Source organism: Microcaecilia unicolor, chromosome 3, assembly GCF_901765095.1.
Source record: "Microcaecilia unicolor chromosome 3, aMicUni1.1, whole genome shotgun sequence".
NCBI lineage: Eukaryota > Metazoa > Chordata > Amphibia > Gymnophiona > Siphonopidae > Microcaecilia > Microcaecilia unicolor.
Genome location: NC_044033.1, coordinates 411,376,018 through 411,393,319, shown reverse-complemented (window position 1 = coordinate 411,393,319; position 17,302 = coordinate 411,376,018). Strand labels below are relative to the sequence as shown.

General features: G+C 41.3%; 1 protein-coding gene across 3 annotated transcripts in view; it reads right to left on the bottom strand.

The window, feature by feature from the left end:
- The window catches only part of ITSN2 (intersectin 2), a 353,877-nt gene that overhangs the window by 109,904 nt on the left and 226,671 nt on the right, over positions 1-17,302 (bottom strand). For all 3 annotated transcript variants that reach the window (XM_030198794.1, XM_030198795.1, XM_030198796.1), the window contains exons 24-28: positions 9,735-9,901; positions 4,490-4,535; positions 4,282-4,403; positions 2,028-2,124; positions 461-652 (exon numbers count right to left, since the gene is read on the bottom strand). In XM_030198794.1, the coding sequence (XP_030054654.1) occupies positions 461-652; positions 2,028-2,124; positions 4,282-4,403; positions 4,490-4,535; positions 9,735-9,901 (624 nt within the window). The remainder of the gene's footprint in view (positions 1-460; positions 653-2,027; positions 2,125-4,281; positions 4,404-4,489; positions 4,536-9,734; positions 9,902-17,302) is intronic.

The following is a 17,302-nucleotide window of genomic DNA, read 5'->3' as shown; positions in this document are numbered from 1 at the left end:
TATACAAGGCCGCTTTGGTGCACTGAAGCTTAGAAATGATTACTTAAGCCAACGGCTGGTGTAAGTTGACACACAAGTGCGCCAGGCGATGTGCGCAACTGATAGTATTCTATAAGTTGAGTTTGTCACTTGGAGAAATGCCCACATGTATGATCCCCTTGCAGTTATGCACTATGGCACTTAGGCACTACCTTTAGAATAGCACCTAGTATACAAACGCATGTAACTGTCAATTACTGGCACCTCTGATGTGCAAAAGTCGAGGTGCCAGTTTATAGAATTGCCTTTTAAATGCGGAAGTGTAGGTCTGAACCCAACTGCACACTTCTTGAAGTCTACAAGTATAATTTTTTCCCCCATCTGTTTACTATGGTACCGACAACATCTGTTTAATAATAGTGCTGAACTTTTCTAAGACATGCTATCACCATAGAAAGGTAGAATCTAAAATGCTACTCACATTGCTGACTTGGGTCAGAGTCCGTTGTCATCTTCACATAGTTTGAAGGAAAGAGACCCGTTACCCCATTGATTTCTCCCTGCCACCAATCAGCATCTTCTTTGTTTATTACACTGATAAGTTGTCCCTTGGTGAAACTGAGCTCATCCTCATTATTTGCTGTGTAGTCATACATTGCTATGACCTGACACACTATATAAAGAAAAAGTACAGTAAAACAAATTGTTCAGACATCATGTAACAGAGAGATCCACCAATGTGTCTACAAAGTATAAAGGAAATGTTGCTGTATATAAATTGCACTTGGAAAAAGAGACCCAGCTCAAAGTGGACATAAAACCTATCTAGTTCAGCTTTCTCCAGGCTCTTACAAAATATATTGGCTTCATTCTCACTTCCAGCTGTCACAGTAATTCATCTTTGTATTCCTGCATTCCAAATGTTATGTTTATGAGACATGCCCCTTTGTCATACGTGGGGAAGTTCCTATAATACAATTCACTTATCCAAACAAAACAACAATTGCTATTGGAGAAGGTGTGGCTTAGTGGTTAGAGAAATGGGTTGAAAATCAGGATTCAAATCTCACTTGTCTCACTGACCATGCTTTTGACCTTGGTCATGTTATCTCCTGTTGCAAACTGCTAGAAGTAGAGACTTAGGCGCCTACAAAATCGTTGTTGAAAAAATATAGCACTTAGCACTAAACAGCGCATAAAGTTAGGCACCGTTTATAGAATAGCGCTTAGTGCCGGGAACAGCAGCTACAGTTCAGTGTGATCCTTTTCCCCAATGAAACCTTGGTGTAAATCCTTCTGCTTAAATTAGGCGTGGAAACCCTTTATTCTATAACAACATGCTTAAATTAAAGGAACTCCCCCAATCCACCCATGACCCTCTCATGGCTGTGCCCCCTTTTTGGACCCGCGCCTAAATTAATGCATGTAAATTTTAATTAAACCCAATTAGTACCAATAATTGCTTGTTGAAATCTCAGTGCTAATTGGCTCATTATTCAATTAAATTACACGTACAAATTGGGGCACATGCAATTTTTAGTGATTTTTATTGAGTTCGGGTTACTGTAGCTGAATACTAATACAGATGTAAAACCACCTTCAGTATTAATTGGAAAGGGATAAAAATACAAAATAAGTGCAATCATCTTCCAATACTCGCCTTTCCTGTATCCTTTAAATGTGAATTTTAGCAGGGGACAGAAACATTTCAAATGATCTGTACTGCTGTGTGACCTTTTACAAGACACCATCAGAACATGGGTTTATAAAGGAGGGCACGCAACTTATCACAAATAATGTCAACGTTTCAATATCAAGGCAGATTTTTACCATAGTTATACAGCTCAGAAAATTAACAGCTGCAAAAAAGATAGTCCCATATCTTACCTATACTGGTGCTAGACAAGATACTAGAAATATTTAATCTTAGTTTCAAAAAGCTAATAAAATACTTTCATTAGAAAAGTAAAATTAATGCCACAGTAAATCAGATACAAGGCAGCCATTTTTGTTCTTGGAGAATAATGTAAATTTTTATTTGTACAAACCTGGGGAAAAAGCAGGAGTAGTTTTGTCACTGCCTGGACCCAAGACTTTTACATGAGTAGCTGGAAACCATCCTTTCTGACGCTTTCTTCCTCTTGCCTGCAAAAGCATGTTTTTTAAAGATGATGAATAAGATATTTCAACATGCATCACAATAATTAAAATACCTTCTTATTAACAAAAGAACCACCCAGATATTTTTTTCCATTTCTTATACTGTCGGGCCTCTCTTCTTATTCTGTCTCAATCAGCTCTTATTAAAGAGCTATCAATAGCCTCTAATTTTTCCCCAGTTTAATACCCATACCCTTGCTAAGCATGTTAAAGAACCAGTCGCGACCTAAACAAGCTGGATATAGAACCCTTCAAGAAGAATCTAGTGCTATTCGCTGGTCAGCTACTTTATGCCAAAATACTAAGGTTTCATAGTACTCATCTCCTTCTTCCCCTTGTCCTCACAGCTCTGTGAGAAATATCAAATATAACCAGTTTATTCAAGTAAAAATGAAATCAGTATATGCAAACATTACACAAGACATTTCAAATGTAATCCACAGTTGTCACTACTTTTTTGACCTGGCTGCTGAGTTGGAACCAAGACTTGATTGGGCATCATAAACTTTCATTAACTGCCCAGAGATTTTCCCCAGCTTTCTCCTTTCAACTTAATTTTAGTCCAGTCATTGCATTGATAGCTACTGGCCACAGGACATGTATCTTCTTCTGAAAACTTGGAATTATGGCCCTAAATTCAGTTACTAGTAGGCAACTGTGGTAGAAGTCTATTCTATAACAGAACCTAGGCACCTAGATCAGGGGTAGGCAACTCCGGTCCTCGAGAGCCGCAGGCAGGTCAGGTTTTCAGGATATCCACAATGAATATGCAGGAGATAGATTTGCAAGCACTGCCTCCATGGTATGCAAATCTATCTCCTGCATATTCATTGTGGATATCCTGAAAACCTGACCTGCCTGAGGCTCTCGAGGACCGGAGTTGCCTACCCCTGACCTAGATTGTTTTAGAATACCAAGGTAACCCAGTATTGGCACGCCTAATATCAAAGTGCCCACACTTATGCTAGCCATAGAGTTGGCACAGTTTGGGTGTGTAAATGTGGTAGGGAAAGCAGCCTGACAATTAGGCCACCTGGGGTGGGGGCCTCAGGTGGCACTCATCAGGAGCGGAATCTCCCCCTTCCTTCCTGTACCCTGTTCGCAGCGTTCACCGGTTTTGTCACATTCCAAACATGGTAGCGATTCCCATATGCTGCCCTACCGCTGGCACCCGCCTCTTTCCTTTACTGCGGCCACCTCTCTGATTTAACCTCTTGTTTCGTCAGAGGCTCAGCAGCCACAGTAAAGGGAAGAGGCGGGTGCCGGCGGCAGAGCAGCGTATGGGAATTGCTGCCGTTGCCAGGTTTGGAACGTGACAAAACAGGTAAACACTGTGAATGGGCTGGAGGTAGGAAGGGGGGGCAGCATCTTGACCGGGGGGGGGGGGCATCTTATATCCGCCTCAGGTGGCATCTTGGACAGGGATCCATGCCTCGGGCCAGCGCTGGGTAGGGATCCATATATTCTGTAAGTTATGCATGTTAAGTGGAAACCCTGTCTATGTTCCATGCTCCACACCTGTGTATGCCCCCCTTGCAAATACGAGCTATGTAAGTTAAGCAGGCATTTGCAGAATAGTTTTTAGGCAGAACATTGGCCTATGTGAGCGTACGTGCACATATACGTGCATGCATGTCATTATTCTAAACATTTATGTACATAGCGTGCACATAAATGTGAGCCTACGTTACAGAATTACCCTTCATGTGTCCTCACTGACAACTCCCTCTCCTGAGCAGCTGTGAATGCTGCTTCTGCAGCATCCTAACTCCAAACAACAGAATGGAAACAAAATCTAGGTTCTTTCACATGTCACTGACTCACCAAGCTGGCCCACTATTTTGGATTTCAAAGATTTTATATAACGATTTTACAGTCTGTCTTATTTTATTCTAGTTTAAAAAAAACTTGCTGCAATCTCAAACAGATTTCAGAATTGACTTTCAGTGTTATACAGTGCCAATATTATGTAGCATCCCTGTAAAAGGGCACAAATAAATAAAGAGATTATTTTGCCTTTAGCTGCCTCATACAGAAATATTCTGGTATCCTGAGGAAAGGTAGAGATGCATGGCACCGAGAGTAAGAAAACATTTATTTACAAAACCACAGAATACTTAATTACATGCCACTAATAATTACCTGTAACTCTCCCTCCCACCATCCAGTAGGATTCTTTTTAAGAATTAATATCAATTGTCCTGGAGCCAGATTGAGTTGTTCTATTCCTGTTGCTGTATAGGCAGATGTAACTTGGGCAATTTCTGGAGGGAGAAGGAAAAGAAGATGAAATACCATAATTTATAAAACAAAATACGCAAGATAGGTATAAAATAAATTTCATCCATACCAGGCTTCTTGTTTAAGGTTCCAGTTTTCGCAGCATTGCCAACATTCTAAAATGAAAAAAAAAAGTATTTATTTAATAAATACAACACAGACCTTGGATTGTAGTGACTTTTTTTTACACAAGCAAGAAGTTTAAGGGAATACAGTTTATTAAGATTTGCTATACCCCCACGACTGACTAGCAATATTTGGTTGTTTACAATGCTATAAAAAAAGTTCAGAAAAGGAAAAGAACTACAAAATATGATAGGAAAGCAATAACTCACTCACACTGGAGAGAGAAGAATAAGGAGAGGGAGCACAATCAAAAGGGAATGGGAACAAAAGAGGGACTAATTGAGGGGAAAACAAAGGACAGCTAGCTATGAATCACTGCAAATTCAGTTGAAAGAAAAGGCATTAGTGAACAACCAGGTCTGTCAATTTCAATTTCAAATTCCTAAATGAGGATTCAGCACGGATTTCTAGTGGGAGAGAATTCCAATGAAAAGGGGCAGCAAAAAAGCCAGCAGCACGACAGGTGGAATCTATATGAGCAAGTTTGAGACTAGGTAGGACTAAGCGATGGTCATTTATTGTACGGAGAAGGTGAACAGGTGAGTATGGAATAATAAGAGACAAGAGATAGTGTGGTAAACTGATCCTATGAGATTTGAAAGTGAGAACCAGTAGTTAAACTTTGAACAGAATACACTGTTACAAACAACTGGGAAAAATATGTGGAGAACGGCTTATGAAATTCTTTCTGATCCATGTTTGTCAGTATGCATGTGTGTTTATATGCTTCTCTGAAGGATTGGAACAGTTTTTAACACAGTGGTATCTAAACATTCTGCTTGCTTGGAAAGAATAATATAACAAGAGAGTTGATAATTTAATAAACCACTACATGTATACACATAAAGTAGCACATATGAGTTTAAATTGTTGGGCAGACTAGATGGACCGTGCAGGTCTTTTTCTGCCGTCATCTACTATGTATGTTACTATGTATGTCAACTATCAACAGATTTCAAAGGATAGATTTTACATTTTAACCACAGGAGCCAGTGTTCCAAAGTAACAGGCATTGCTGTGCTTCTCTACCAAGTTCAAGTTCAGCTTATTTGATATACTGCCAATATAATAAAAATGTAAGTGGTTTACAATGTTCAGTAAAAAGATATGGAAGGGGATCATTAAACAAAACACAAGAGAGACAAGTCAATGCAAAAGATTTTATAAACCATAGCACAGGATGTATACAAAAGGAGAAAAAGGGGGAGGGAATAATTATAATATAGTCAAAGAGAATAGGGAGAGATGACCACAATGGGAAGGGGAGGGGGAAGAGAGGTGGGCAAAACAGTTCTGTTTTCCTAAAGTCACAAGAATAACTACCACAGAAGAGTCACAGTTTCATTCACAGGAGGTTGTCAGGAATTCTAAGGAAAATAAAATAAAATGCTTTTAATATGGATTTAAACTTACCAAACGATTTCTCAAGCCTAAGGTAAAGTGGTAAATTATTCCACAGAGTGGGTACAACTACACTAAAACAGGAAGTCCTAAGGGTATCCAGGTAAACATAGCAAAATGAAAAAAATGGATAAAGTCTGTTGGGATGAGCAAAACGTCCTCATGGGAGAGTAGGGAATAAGGGATCCGGTTTGGGAACCACTGCCCTATGGGCCTACTGGATTTCATCTGGCCCCAACTCAGTGAGTCAGAAGTGACTAAGAAAACTCCGCTTTGATTTTTGTAGCCATGGTCTTGGGTGATGACCCCTGAAGAGCTCGATGATGCCCCAAATGTGTGTGTGGTGCGACCAGGCTTACATGTACAGAAGACTTGAAAAGCATTTCAGCATCAGTTCTCCTTGTCCACTATAGTACACTTTGATATGAAGAGATACTTCAATTCTGGACAGCTTTTTAGCAAGGCCTTATGATTATTTTGAAAACAGAGGCTATAGGTGCCTGTCTTTCTGTGCAGTCTTCTGTACGTAAAATAATCCTCTTTTGAAGCCTGAATGAATGTTTCATTAGTATTATGCTGAAAAACATCATGTACCTCTGTTATTTGAATTTCAGTGCTGTTAAATGTGTACATTATTTACACTGTTTCATGTTAGTCCTATTATTATGTTTTAATTTGCTGCTCTCAAATTTATCTCATTTATTGTATTCATGTTTATATTTGGTCATTTTTACTACTATTATGCTGTTAATAAAATTGTAAGTTTTATGTTAAACGGTACCTGCTATACATAAAGGCGATTAATAAATCCCAATAAATAAATAAATAAGGATGCTGACAAGAAATGAAAGAAGGTCAGAGAACTGGGTTTGATGACACAGGACAAGTATTTCATCCTATAGGCCACAGGAAAGCAAGGTTCTGCAAGAAAAGAGTGGAAGGAAAGCTGCAAATCTGTTATGCAAATTGGAACGTATGGATGAGCAGCTGGAGAATATAAAACAGGAAACCAACAAATTAGAAAATGTTATGCCAACAATTGGCAGTTAAAATAAATGATTTAGAAAATCGGAGCAGGAGGAACAACCTGAGACTAATTAGGCTGCCAGATTTGATTGCTGAATTGGAACTCAGGGGATTTATTTTTTGTCTATTAGATTGTAAGCTCTTTGAGCAGGGACTGTCTTTCTTCTATGTTTGTGCAGCGCTGCGTACGCCTTGTAGCGCTATAGAAATGCTAAATAGTAGTAGTAGTAGTAGATTCCTTGAGATATGGCTCCCTTAGAGACTGCACATGAACAGCAAGGCTGGTCCACTGAGAATTGAGTGGGCACAACAGATCAGACCCAAATGCGACCAAAGCCAATGACCACGAACTCTGATTTTTGCCTACTTAATTTTGTACACAAGGAGGAAATTTAAAAAGCTATATGTTCTGGGCAAAAACAGGAATATGTGGAGCACAAAGTTCTTTGTTTTCAGCATTATTCAGGTAAAGTCACTACCTTACAGATGGAATTCACATCTCTTTGCTGACAGTTGGAACAAGCAAAGATCAACTTTGCATTATTCTACCCAGCAAAGCTTAAAATCAGCCACCAAAGAGACATGCAACATTTTACTGCAGCGAAAGAAGCACAGCATAATCTGCAACAGCATAACATTTTACCTGTATAAGTGAAATGAGATTACTCTGCTGCAGTGGATCTGTAGGGAACTAAGGTATTTTGCCAGCTGCAGTGCTTGGAGGGGATGAGTTAATTTGAACTGGCCCAGCAGGCCTTTGCTTTTTGGCTAACTGTACTGCTTTCATATTTTTTGTCATGGACCTAGGAAATGTACACCACAGTATGGTTGAATTCTTGTACTCTGCTGGCGACTGTGAGTGATGGAATGAAACGGACCAATAATGATGGATTTTCGGGAAGGTCCAGCATATAGAACTGGCAACTGACTTGTTATTCATATCCTGGTCCCTACAATCCCTTGCCTGCAATGCTTTTTGTCCTCGCAGACCTACTTTTTGGACACTGGTCTTGGGAGCTGAAATCGCGGTTGATTATCCTTGCAACTTTGCTTGCAGTCCTCAGAGATCATGTCATGACTAGGGTTCTATGTAATATAAAAAAAGCTGTCTTTTCTCAAGCTATAAGCTTAGTTCAATTCTTCAACCAGGAATGTATATAATTGTTTAAGAAAATGCAAATTATCACGCTTTATATAACTGATGGAACATTCCGTCTCTCTCTCCTCTTCTTTTGACATAACTATTAATGATCCTGATATATATGGGGTCACAATAGTTTTGGTTACAGGTGGAGTTAAAGGGAGGGGAGAGCTGAGGTGTCATCATGACAACACTGAGTGTGGAGAATTCTATGGGGGGGGCAGGGGGATGGAGGGCAGGGACATTAGGAGATTGCTGCTAAATAACACCAAGGGTATCAGGAGGGGAGTTTGTGCGAATAACAAAATGCTGTTAGTCAAACCAATTAAATTATGATGGCAAGTAACAATGTCAGGAATTGTAGATAATTAAGGGGCATGCACTGGAATTCTATGTTTAAACTCAGATGTACCTACAATCAATCTAGCAACAAAATTTCAAATCACCTGTAAAGTTTTCAACTGTGAATTCCAAATTCCCAAGTGTAAAGAATTACAGTAATCTGTTTTTCTTAACACCAAACCCTGAAATACACTTCGAAAATCCCTATAGTCGAACACTGGTCTTAACCAGTGCAGCAAACGAAGTTGGTAAAAGATAGCCCATACAACCCTAGCAATCTGCTCTCTCATGGTCAATTTTGCATCCAAAACACCATCCAATAATTTCACTTCCTTCTTCAATGGCAGAACAATCTCATCAATACAAAATGAATATGGCCACAATTCTTCCATCTCATTCCCCACAATCATAATCTCAGTCATGGCAGTATTCAAGACAAGTCCATTCATACTCATCCATCTCACAACTCTAATTTTAATTTTGTATGAATGTTCTTATGTTTTTATTTATGATTTATAGTTGCTGCCCCTGAAGCTGCCTGCAATAGGTGAAACATGGTCACATTGGGTTATTTTAATAAAAGTGTGCTCTCTCATCTTCTGTGACCCAAAAATAACACAACCTTTCAGCTGAAACCAAAACCAGGCAGAAAATGGATTTTGGGTCGGTTCACTTCTAGGTCCCGGCATGAAGTATCACCAACCACCTCATTCCTCCCCCCCCCCCCCCCCCCAAGAAGCATATAACTCCTCTTCTGATTCCCCTCCTACTTCCACCCAACGTGGCAAGATCCCTCCCTCTCCCAGGCCCATACCCACTTCCCCTGCCCCACAGACAATAGCACCACCCCCCCCCCCGTCCCAGGTGTCAGCAATACACCAGGCATATCAAAGTCCCTTGTGGTTCAGTGGGGTTAAGCAGCAAACACCACTTCTCCTCCTTCTAGTCGCAGCCTCTGGGAAATGGCTGCTGTGACCTCTCGCAGCAGCTTAGTGGTACTACTGAATATTGGCTGGGACTTGCATATGCTCTGGCATCCAGCACATAAGAAATTAGCCCCAGATGGTGCCCAGACATAGCCCAGGACTGAATATCCAGGGCTAATTCTTCCTGTGGTGGTCAGTTTTTTAAAAAAATGCTGACCTCCACCAGCTGAATACTGACCACAATGTAAACAAATACATTGTAGTACATCAGATCCACCAGACTATTTGCATATCAACATGGAGTATAAACTAGTAAATAGTGCAACAGCATTAAATATATATACAAATCTTACATCTGGATCCTTTGGCTTGACATAGTTGGAAGGAAAGATGCCTTGCCTGCCATCAATACTTCCTGTCCACCACTCTGCATTTTTTTGAGTCACTAGAATTACTTCTCCTTCAGGAAAGGTCAAATCACCAATTTCCGAGCTTGAATAGGGATAAAGTGCAATATATTCTGCAGAACAAAAGAAGAGGTATTTTTTATATCTGTCAACAAGACGGTTAAGGGGATAATTTCATAAAGCTTTTTCCATACGCAAAGCCAGTTTTACATGAAGAAAAAAACCAAAACAAGTTACATTCCTTTAGTAGGTATTCCTTGTGGATAGCAAGATACAAACTCTCATAGAATGGGTGACATTACCGATGGAAAACATGTAGGAAAGCTTCTCCAACTTACTAATTACTAGAAGTTTTTCAGTTGCTTCACTGTGCATATGCATCACTTTCTGCCTGCTGTTGTCACGTGGGACCACCTCAGTATAGAGTACAATTTGGTGGTGTTTCAAACAGATTTAGAAGATATCCTAGCTCGACCATGTTTAAAATCCACTGATCAGAGGTTATAAATTGCCATCAGTCTACAGCAGTGGGTGAATCTCATCTGGTGTGTCGCACAGGGCATGCATACAGGCAGAGTATTGGCTCCAGCGGTATGTGATCAGTGCCTGTTTTTTCCATAAAGGTAGCTGCTCTCTCTCTCCCCCTCCTCTCATGAATCCAGCACCTCTCTCTCAGCTTCCCACCCCACCTTGCAAGTCCAGGTACCTCTTCACCCCCTCCTGTCCTTCAAACATCACTATTCTTTCAGCAGCAGCAGTGGTTAAATGCTGACTGGGCTGACCTGAAGCTTCTTCTCTGCCAGGTCCTGCCTACATATAAACAGGAACAGTGGGGCAGGAAACAGCAGAAAAAAAGGCTTCAGATTGGCTCAGGAAGCGTGTAACTGCTGCCGCTGCTGGAAGAGTGCTGAGGTTTAAATGACTGGGGTGGGGGGAAGATACTGTATTTGCAAGGTGGGGTGGGAAGCTGAGAGAGAGGTGCTAGACTCATGGGAGGAGGGGAAGAGAGAGAAAGATGGCTGCTACCTTTCGGAAAAGGGAGCTGTACTGGGAACAGTGATATTTGACATATTTATAAACGATCTGGATATCAGAACAAGTGAGGTGATTAAATTTGCAGATGACACAAAACTAGTCAAAGTGGTCAAAACACTTGCAGACTGAAAAATTTCAGGAAGACCTTAGGAAATTGGAAGATTGGGCATCCACATGCAGATCAAATTTAATGTGGACAAATGCAGAGTAATGCACATTGGGAGAAATAATCCAAATCACAGTTACCTGATGCTAGGGTCCACCTTAGGAGTTAGCACCCAAGAAAAAGATCTAGGTGTTGTTGTAGATAATACACTAAAATCAACTGCCCAATGTGCAGCAGCAGCAGCCAAAAAAGCAAACATGATGCTAGGAATTATTAGGAATGGGATGGTAAATAAGACCAAGAATATTATAATGTCTCTGTATCGTTCCATAGTGTGACCTCCCCTTGAGTATTGCATTCAGTTCTGGTCACTGTATCTCAAAAAAGATATAGCAGAATTAGAAAAGTTTAAAAGAAAAAAGACCAAATTGATAAAGAGGATGGAACTCCTCTCATATGAGGAAAGGCTAAATAAGTTAGGTCTCTTCAGCTTGGAAAAGAGACAGCTGAGGGGGGAGTGTGATTGAGGACTACAAAATCCTGAGTGGTGCAGAACAGGTAAAAGTGCATCGATTTTTCAAAAAGTACAAAGATCAGGGGACACTCAATGAATACTTTCCAAACAGTGGCCAACTCAGGTCACAAGTACCTGGCAGAAATCCAAATTGTATCGAGAAAAAGGAAAAAAACACTTCCACAACAACTAATAAAATCAACAGTATATGTCTTCTACCACTGATGCTCATTTAACACACTTAAATAAGAGTTTTTTTCTGAGTTACATCCTAATGCATTCAGCGTTGAGGCATCATCAATGTCATATGGCAGCTAAGAGATCTCTTATAGCCTTAAGCTATTTCAGATCTGAAGCAAAAATTCTGAAATAATCATCTGCCTCTTAAGGTGAAATGTATTTTTGGATTTTTAAACACAGAATTTGTGCTGCAGATCTGAAATAGCTTAAGGCTATAAGAGATCTCTTAGCCGACATATGACATTGATGATGCCTCAACACTGAATGCATTAGGATGTAACTCCTACAATATATGTCTTCTACCATTGATGCTCATTTAACACAGAAACCCAAATTGTGGCAACATTTCCTAAAGGAAAAGTCCATAGTCTGCTATTGAGGTAGACATGAGAGAAGTGACTGCTTGCCCTGGGAGCGGTAGTATGGAATGTCACTACTATTTGGGGTTTTTGCTAGGTACTTGCGACCTAGATTGTCCACTGTTGGAAGCAGGATACTGGACTAGATAAACCAGTGGTCTGACCCAATAGTATGGCTATTCTTATGTTCTTATGAGGTTTGAAGGCAGGGGAAGTATGAGGGAGAGGCGCTAGACTAGTCTTGGGGGGGGGGGGGGGGCTGAGAAAGCGGTGCTGGACTGGTCTGGGGGGGGGGCTGAGGGAGAGGTGTTAGACTGGTCTGGGAGGGGCTGAGGGGGAGACACTGACTGGTGGGGCAGGGGCTAAGGTAGAGGTGCTAGACTTGTGGGGGGCAGTGGGGCAGGAGAGATGCCAAACTACAGGTGAGAAAACCAAGAATTGAACAGGAAGATGCCAGATTATTTTTTTTGGGGGGGGTGTGGATAGAGAAGGGGAAAGAGAGGAACTAGGGAGCTGCTGGACTGTAAGGGTAGAGAGAGAGAGAGATGCTGGGTTACAAGTCTGTGTAGAGAAAAAGAAGAGATGCTGGGCTGCAATAGTATAAGAAGGGAGAGGGAGGAGAGATACTAGGCATGGTGGAACCATATGTGAGAGACCATGGGGGTTGTCAAGGAGATAAGCAAGAACAGGATGGCGGAGGGTAGAAGTGTAGAATGGGAAGCTGGTGAAAAAGGGAATAGGAGGCCAGGGAAGGAGTGAGATGCTAGAGGGATAAGAGGAGGAGATGGAAAGTTGATAGGTAAGTGAAATATAGGTGGGGGACAGAAGAGTCAGAGGGTGAAGTATGAAGAGTTGCAAGAAAAATAAAGGAAACTGTAAGGAAAAATATGAAGAAAATGAAGAAAGAAAAATAATTACTCACACTGGAAGGCATTCGAAAAAGCACGAGAAAGAAGGGCTATGGGGAGACCACAAAAATGTGATCTCCTAGCTCCACAGAAAAAAAAAACAGACTGAGGGACCCGCCCAAGCGGAGTGTGATGCTGCAGAACTTTCTTAAAAGCTATACATGCTAGGCAGCATCTGCATTGGTCTCCATTGGATGGCGTCATCCCCTGGTCTGCTTGTCCTCGGAGAAAGTAATAATTTATTTGTTCCATGCACAGGAATTACTCAAGGTGCAGTCTGGACAGAGCAGGGGTAGGGTTTATTTATTTATTTATTGCATTTGTATCCCACATTTTCCCACCTATTTGCAGGCTCAAAGTGGCTTACAAGGTTATATAACATTGTCATTCCAGGATCTTAGATACAGTAGTATTGTGCATAGTTTAGGTAGGGGAAGAAAGGAGAAGGAAGGGAGAGATTAGGGTAGTTATAGAGGGTGGGTTTTTCATAACTGATTGGGTTGGTGAGGTATATTGGTGAGGTTATCTGTTATCGGTTCTCATTGTAGGCTTTGTTAAAGAAGTGCGTCTTCAGAGATTTACGGAAGACAGTTATTTCGTTGATTGTCTTCAGGTCTATAGGTAGTGCATTCCATAACTGCGTGCTCATGTAGGAGAAGGTAGTGGCATGCATCAGTTTGTATTTTAGTCCTTTACAGCTGGGGAAGTGCAGGTTGAGGAAGTTGCGGGATGACCTTGTAGCATTTCTGGGAGGTAGGTCTACGAGATCTAGCATGTAGATTGGGGCGTCTGCGTGAATGATTTTGTGTACAATCGTGCAGATCTTGAACGCAATTCGTTCCTTAATTGGGAGCCAGTGAAGTTTCTCTCTTAAGGGTTTTGCGCTTTCGTATTTAGTTTTTCCAAATGTGAGTCTGGTGGCAGTATTCTGAGCCGTTTGGAGTTTTTTGATATTCTGTTCTTTACAGCCAGCGTATAGTGCATTGCAGTAGTCCAGATGACTTATTACCATTGATTTTACCAGGGTGCGGAAGATGTATCTCGGGAAGAATGGTTTTACTCTTGAGTTTCCACATGGAGTAGAATATCTTTTTCGTTGTGTTTTTCACATGGGTATCAAGAGTGAGGTTTTGATCAATGGTGACTCCAAGAATTTTCAAGTTTTGTGAGACAGGGAGAGAACAGTATGGTGTGATAATGGTGGAGAAATTTTTTGTGTTGTGAGGTGAGTACGAGGCATTGTGTTTTTTCTGCGTTGAGTTTTAGTTGGAATGCGTTGTGATGCACATGTATATTCTATAAATTATGTGAATAAACACACAAATTTATATCTGCCACCTGCCTTGGAGCAGGTGCACAATTTGTGGGCTAAAATACCACACACCACCATGCTAATCATACATTTCAAATTCTTGCTGAACTCCATCCAGTCTACTATTGCACTTGACAAACAAGAGTTCTATTGTCCATTTGACAAACTTTCGCCTTTAACCTTTGCTGTCTCCTTGTAACACTTAACTCCCTCCTCAAAGTGCCTCAATCTCCAACACCTCCCCCTTCACTTTCTGCCCAATGGCTGAGTACTTACATGACGAGGATCAAAAGGTTCATCTTGAGCTCTCCACCAGGTCAATTCCATCTCCCCTTCCTCTACTTCGTTCTTACATCCTTCTGCCACCCTTTCTTCCTTTTCTAAAATCAGAGGAGAAAATGGCATATCTTCCCTCCTCCACCAAACTCACCATGTGTTTCTCTGACCTCATTCTACTTAACTCTCTCTCCTGTCACCCCATCCATATCCTCAAACTATCATTTTCATCTGCAACTATTGCTGATGTTTTCAGCATGTTGTGATTAGACCACTCCTCAAAAAAAACAAAAAAAAAACAACTTTAAATAGATCCTATATGCCCTTCACTTACTGCCCCATCTCTCTCCTCTTTAACATCCAAGTTACTTGAATGTGCCACTCACCTCTGCTGTCTTAACTTTCTTTTATCTCAAGCTCTTCTCAAGCCACTGCATTTTGACTTTTGCTTCTACAATCTATAGAAACAGGCCCAGCCAAAGTCTCCAGTAACTTGCTCCTAACATAGTAACATAGTAGATGACGGCAGAAAAAGACCTGCACGGTCTATCCAGTCTGCCCAACAAGATAACTCATATGTGCTACTTTTTGTGTATACCCTACTTTGATTTGTACCTGTGCTCTTCAGGGCACAGACCGTATAAGTCTGCCCAGCACTATCCCCGCCTCCCAACCACCAGCCCCACCTCCCAATCACCGGCTCTGGCACAGACCGTATAAGTCTGCCCAGCACTATCCCCGCCTCCCAACCACCGGCTCTGGCACAGACCGTATAAGTCTGCCCAGCACTATCCCCGCCTCCCAACCACCAGCCCCGCCTCCCGGTAACCTGCTCCTGGCCAGATCCAAGGGCCTGTACTTAAATCTTCATTCTTCTTGACCTACCCACTACTTGTGACACTCTTGATCATCACATCTATTCCCTTGATGCATTGCCCTCATTAGGATTTTGGTGCTATGCTGTTTTTCTTTATTTAAATCACCCCCCCCCCCCCATATCGAACTACACTGATCGATATAGATCAGTAAGAAAACTTACTGATCTATATCAATATCTCCAATCATCCATTATATACAGCCACGCTACAAAGTACTACTATTTGTCAAATATATGTGTTTCTACAGTGCAATAAACAAGAGAGCCCCTTCTCTGTAGAGTTTATATTCTAGTCAAGATAAACATACTTGAAAATAGAATATTGAGAATTTAAGAAAATGATTAAAGGTTGTGACCAGGAGGAAATGGGTTGACATTTAAAATCAGACTGAAATAGGTGGGTTTTTAGTGTACATAAGTACATAAGTAATGCCACACTGGGAAAAGACCAAGGGTCCATCGAGCCCAGCATTCTGTCCACGATAGCGGCCAATCCAGGCCAAGGGCACCTGGCAAGCTTCCCAAACGTACAAACACTCTACACATGTTATTCCTGGAATTGTGGATTCTTCCCAAGTCCATTTAGTAGCGGTTTATGGACTTGTCCTTTAGGAAACCGTCTAACCCCTTTTTAAACTCCGCCAAGCTAACCACCTTCACCACGTTCTCCGGCAATGAATTCCAGAGCTTAATTACGCGTTGGGTGAAGAAAAATTTTCTCTTATTTGTTTTAAATTTACTACACTGTAGTTTCATCGCATGCCCCCTAGTCCTAGTATTTTTGGAAAGCGTGAACAGACGCTTCACATCCACCTGTTCCACTCCACTCATTATTTTATATACCTCTATAATGTCTCCCCTCAGTCGTTTCTTCTCCAAGCTGAAAAGCCCTAGCCTCCTTAGTCTTTCCTCATAGGGAAGTCGTCCCATCCCCGATATCATTTTAGTCGCCCTTCGCTGCACCTTTTCCAATTCTTTCTTGAGATGCGGCGACCAGAATTGAACACAATACTCAAGGTGCGGTCGCACCATGGAGCGATATAACGGCATTATAACATCCTCACACCTGTTTTCCATACCTTTCCTAATAATACCCAACATTCTATTCGCTTTCCTAGCCGCAGCAGCACACTGAGCAGAAGGTTTCAGTGTATTATCGACGACGACACCCAGATCCCTTTCTTGGTCCGTAGCTCCTAACGTGGAACCTTGCATGACGTAGCTATAATTCGGGTTCTTTTTTCCCACATGCATCACCTTGCACTTGCTCACATTAAACGTCATCTGCCATTTAGCCGCCCAGTCTCCCAGTCTCGTAAGGTCCTTCTGTAATTTTTCACAATCCTGTCGCGAGTTAACGACTTTGAATAACTTTGTGTCATCAGCAAATTTAATTACCTCGCTAGTTACTCCCATCTCTAAATCATTTATAAATATATTAAAAAGCAACATGTTTGTTTACTCCTTCAAAGAATTGAAGTAAATTGGTCAGGCAAGATTTCCCCCACAAAAGCTGTGCTGACTTTGTCTCAGTAATCCATGTCCTCGGATGTGCTCTATAATTTTGTTTTTAATAATAGCCTCTACCATTTTCCCCGGCACCGACGTCAGACTCACTGGTCTATAATTTCCCGGATCTCCCCTGGAACCTTTTTAAAAAATGGGCGTTACATTGGCCACCCTCCAATCTTCCGGTACCACGCTCGATTTTACGGATAAATTGCTTATCACTAGCAGTAGCTCCGCAAGCTCATTTTTCAGTTCTATCAGTACTCTAGGATGAATCCCATTTGGTCCAGGAGATTTGTTACTCTTCAGTTTGCTGAACTGCCCCATTACATCCTCCAGGTTTACCGTGAAGTCAGTAAGTTTCTCCGACTCGTCCGC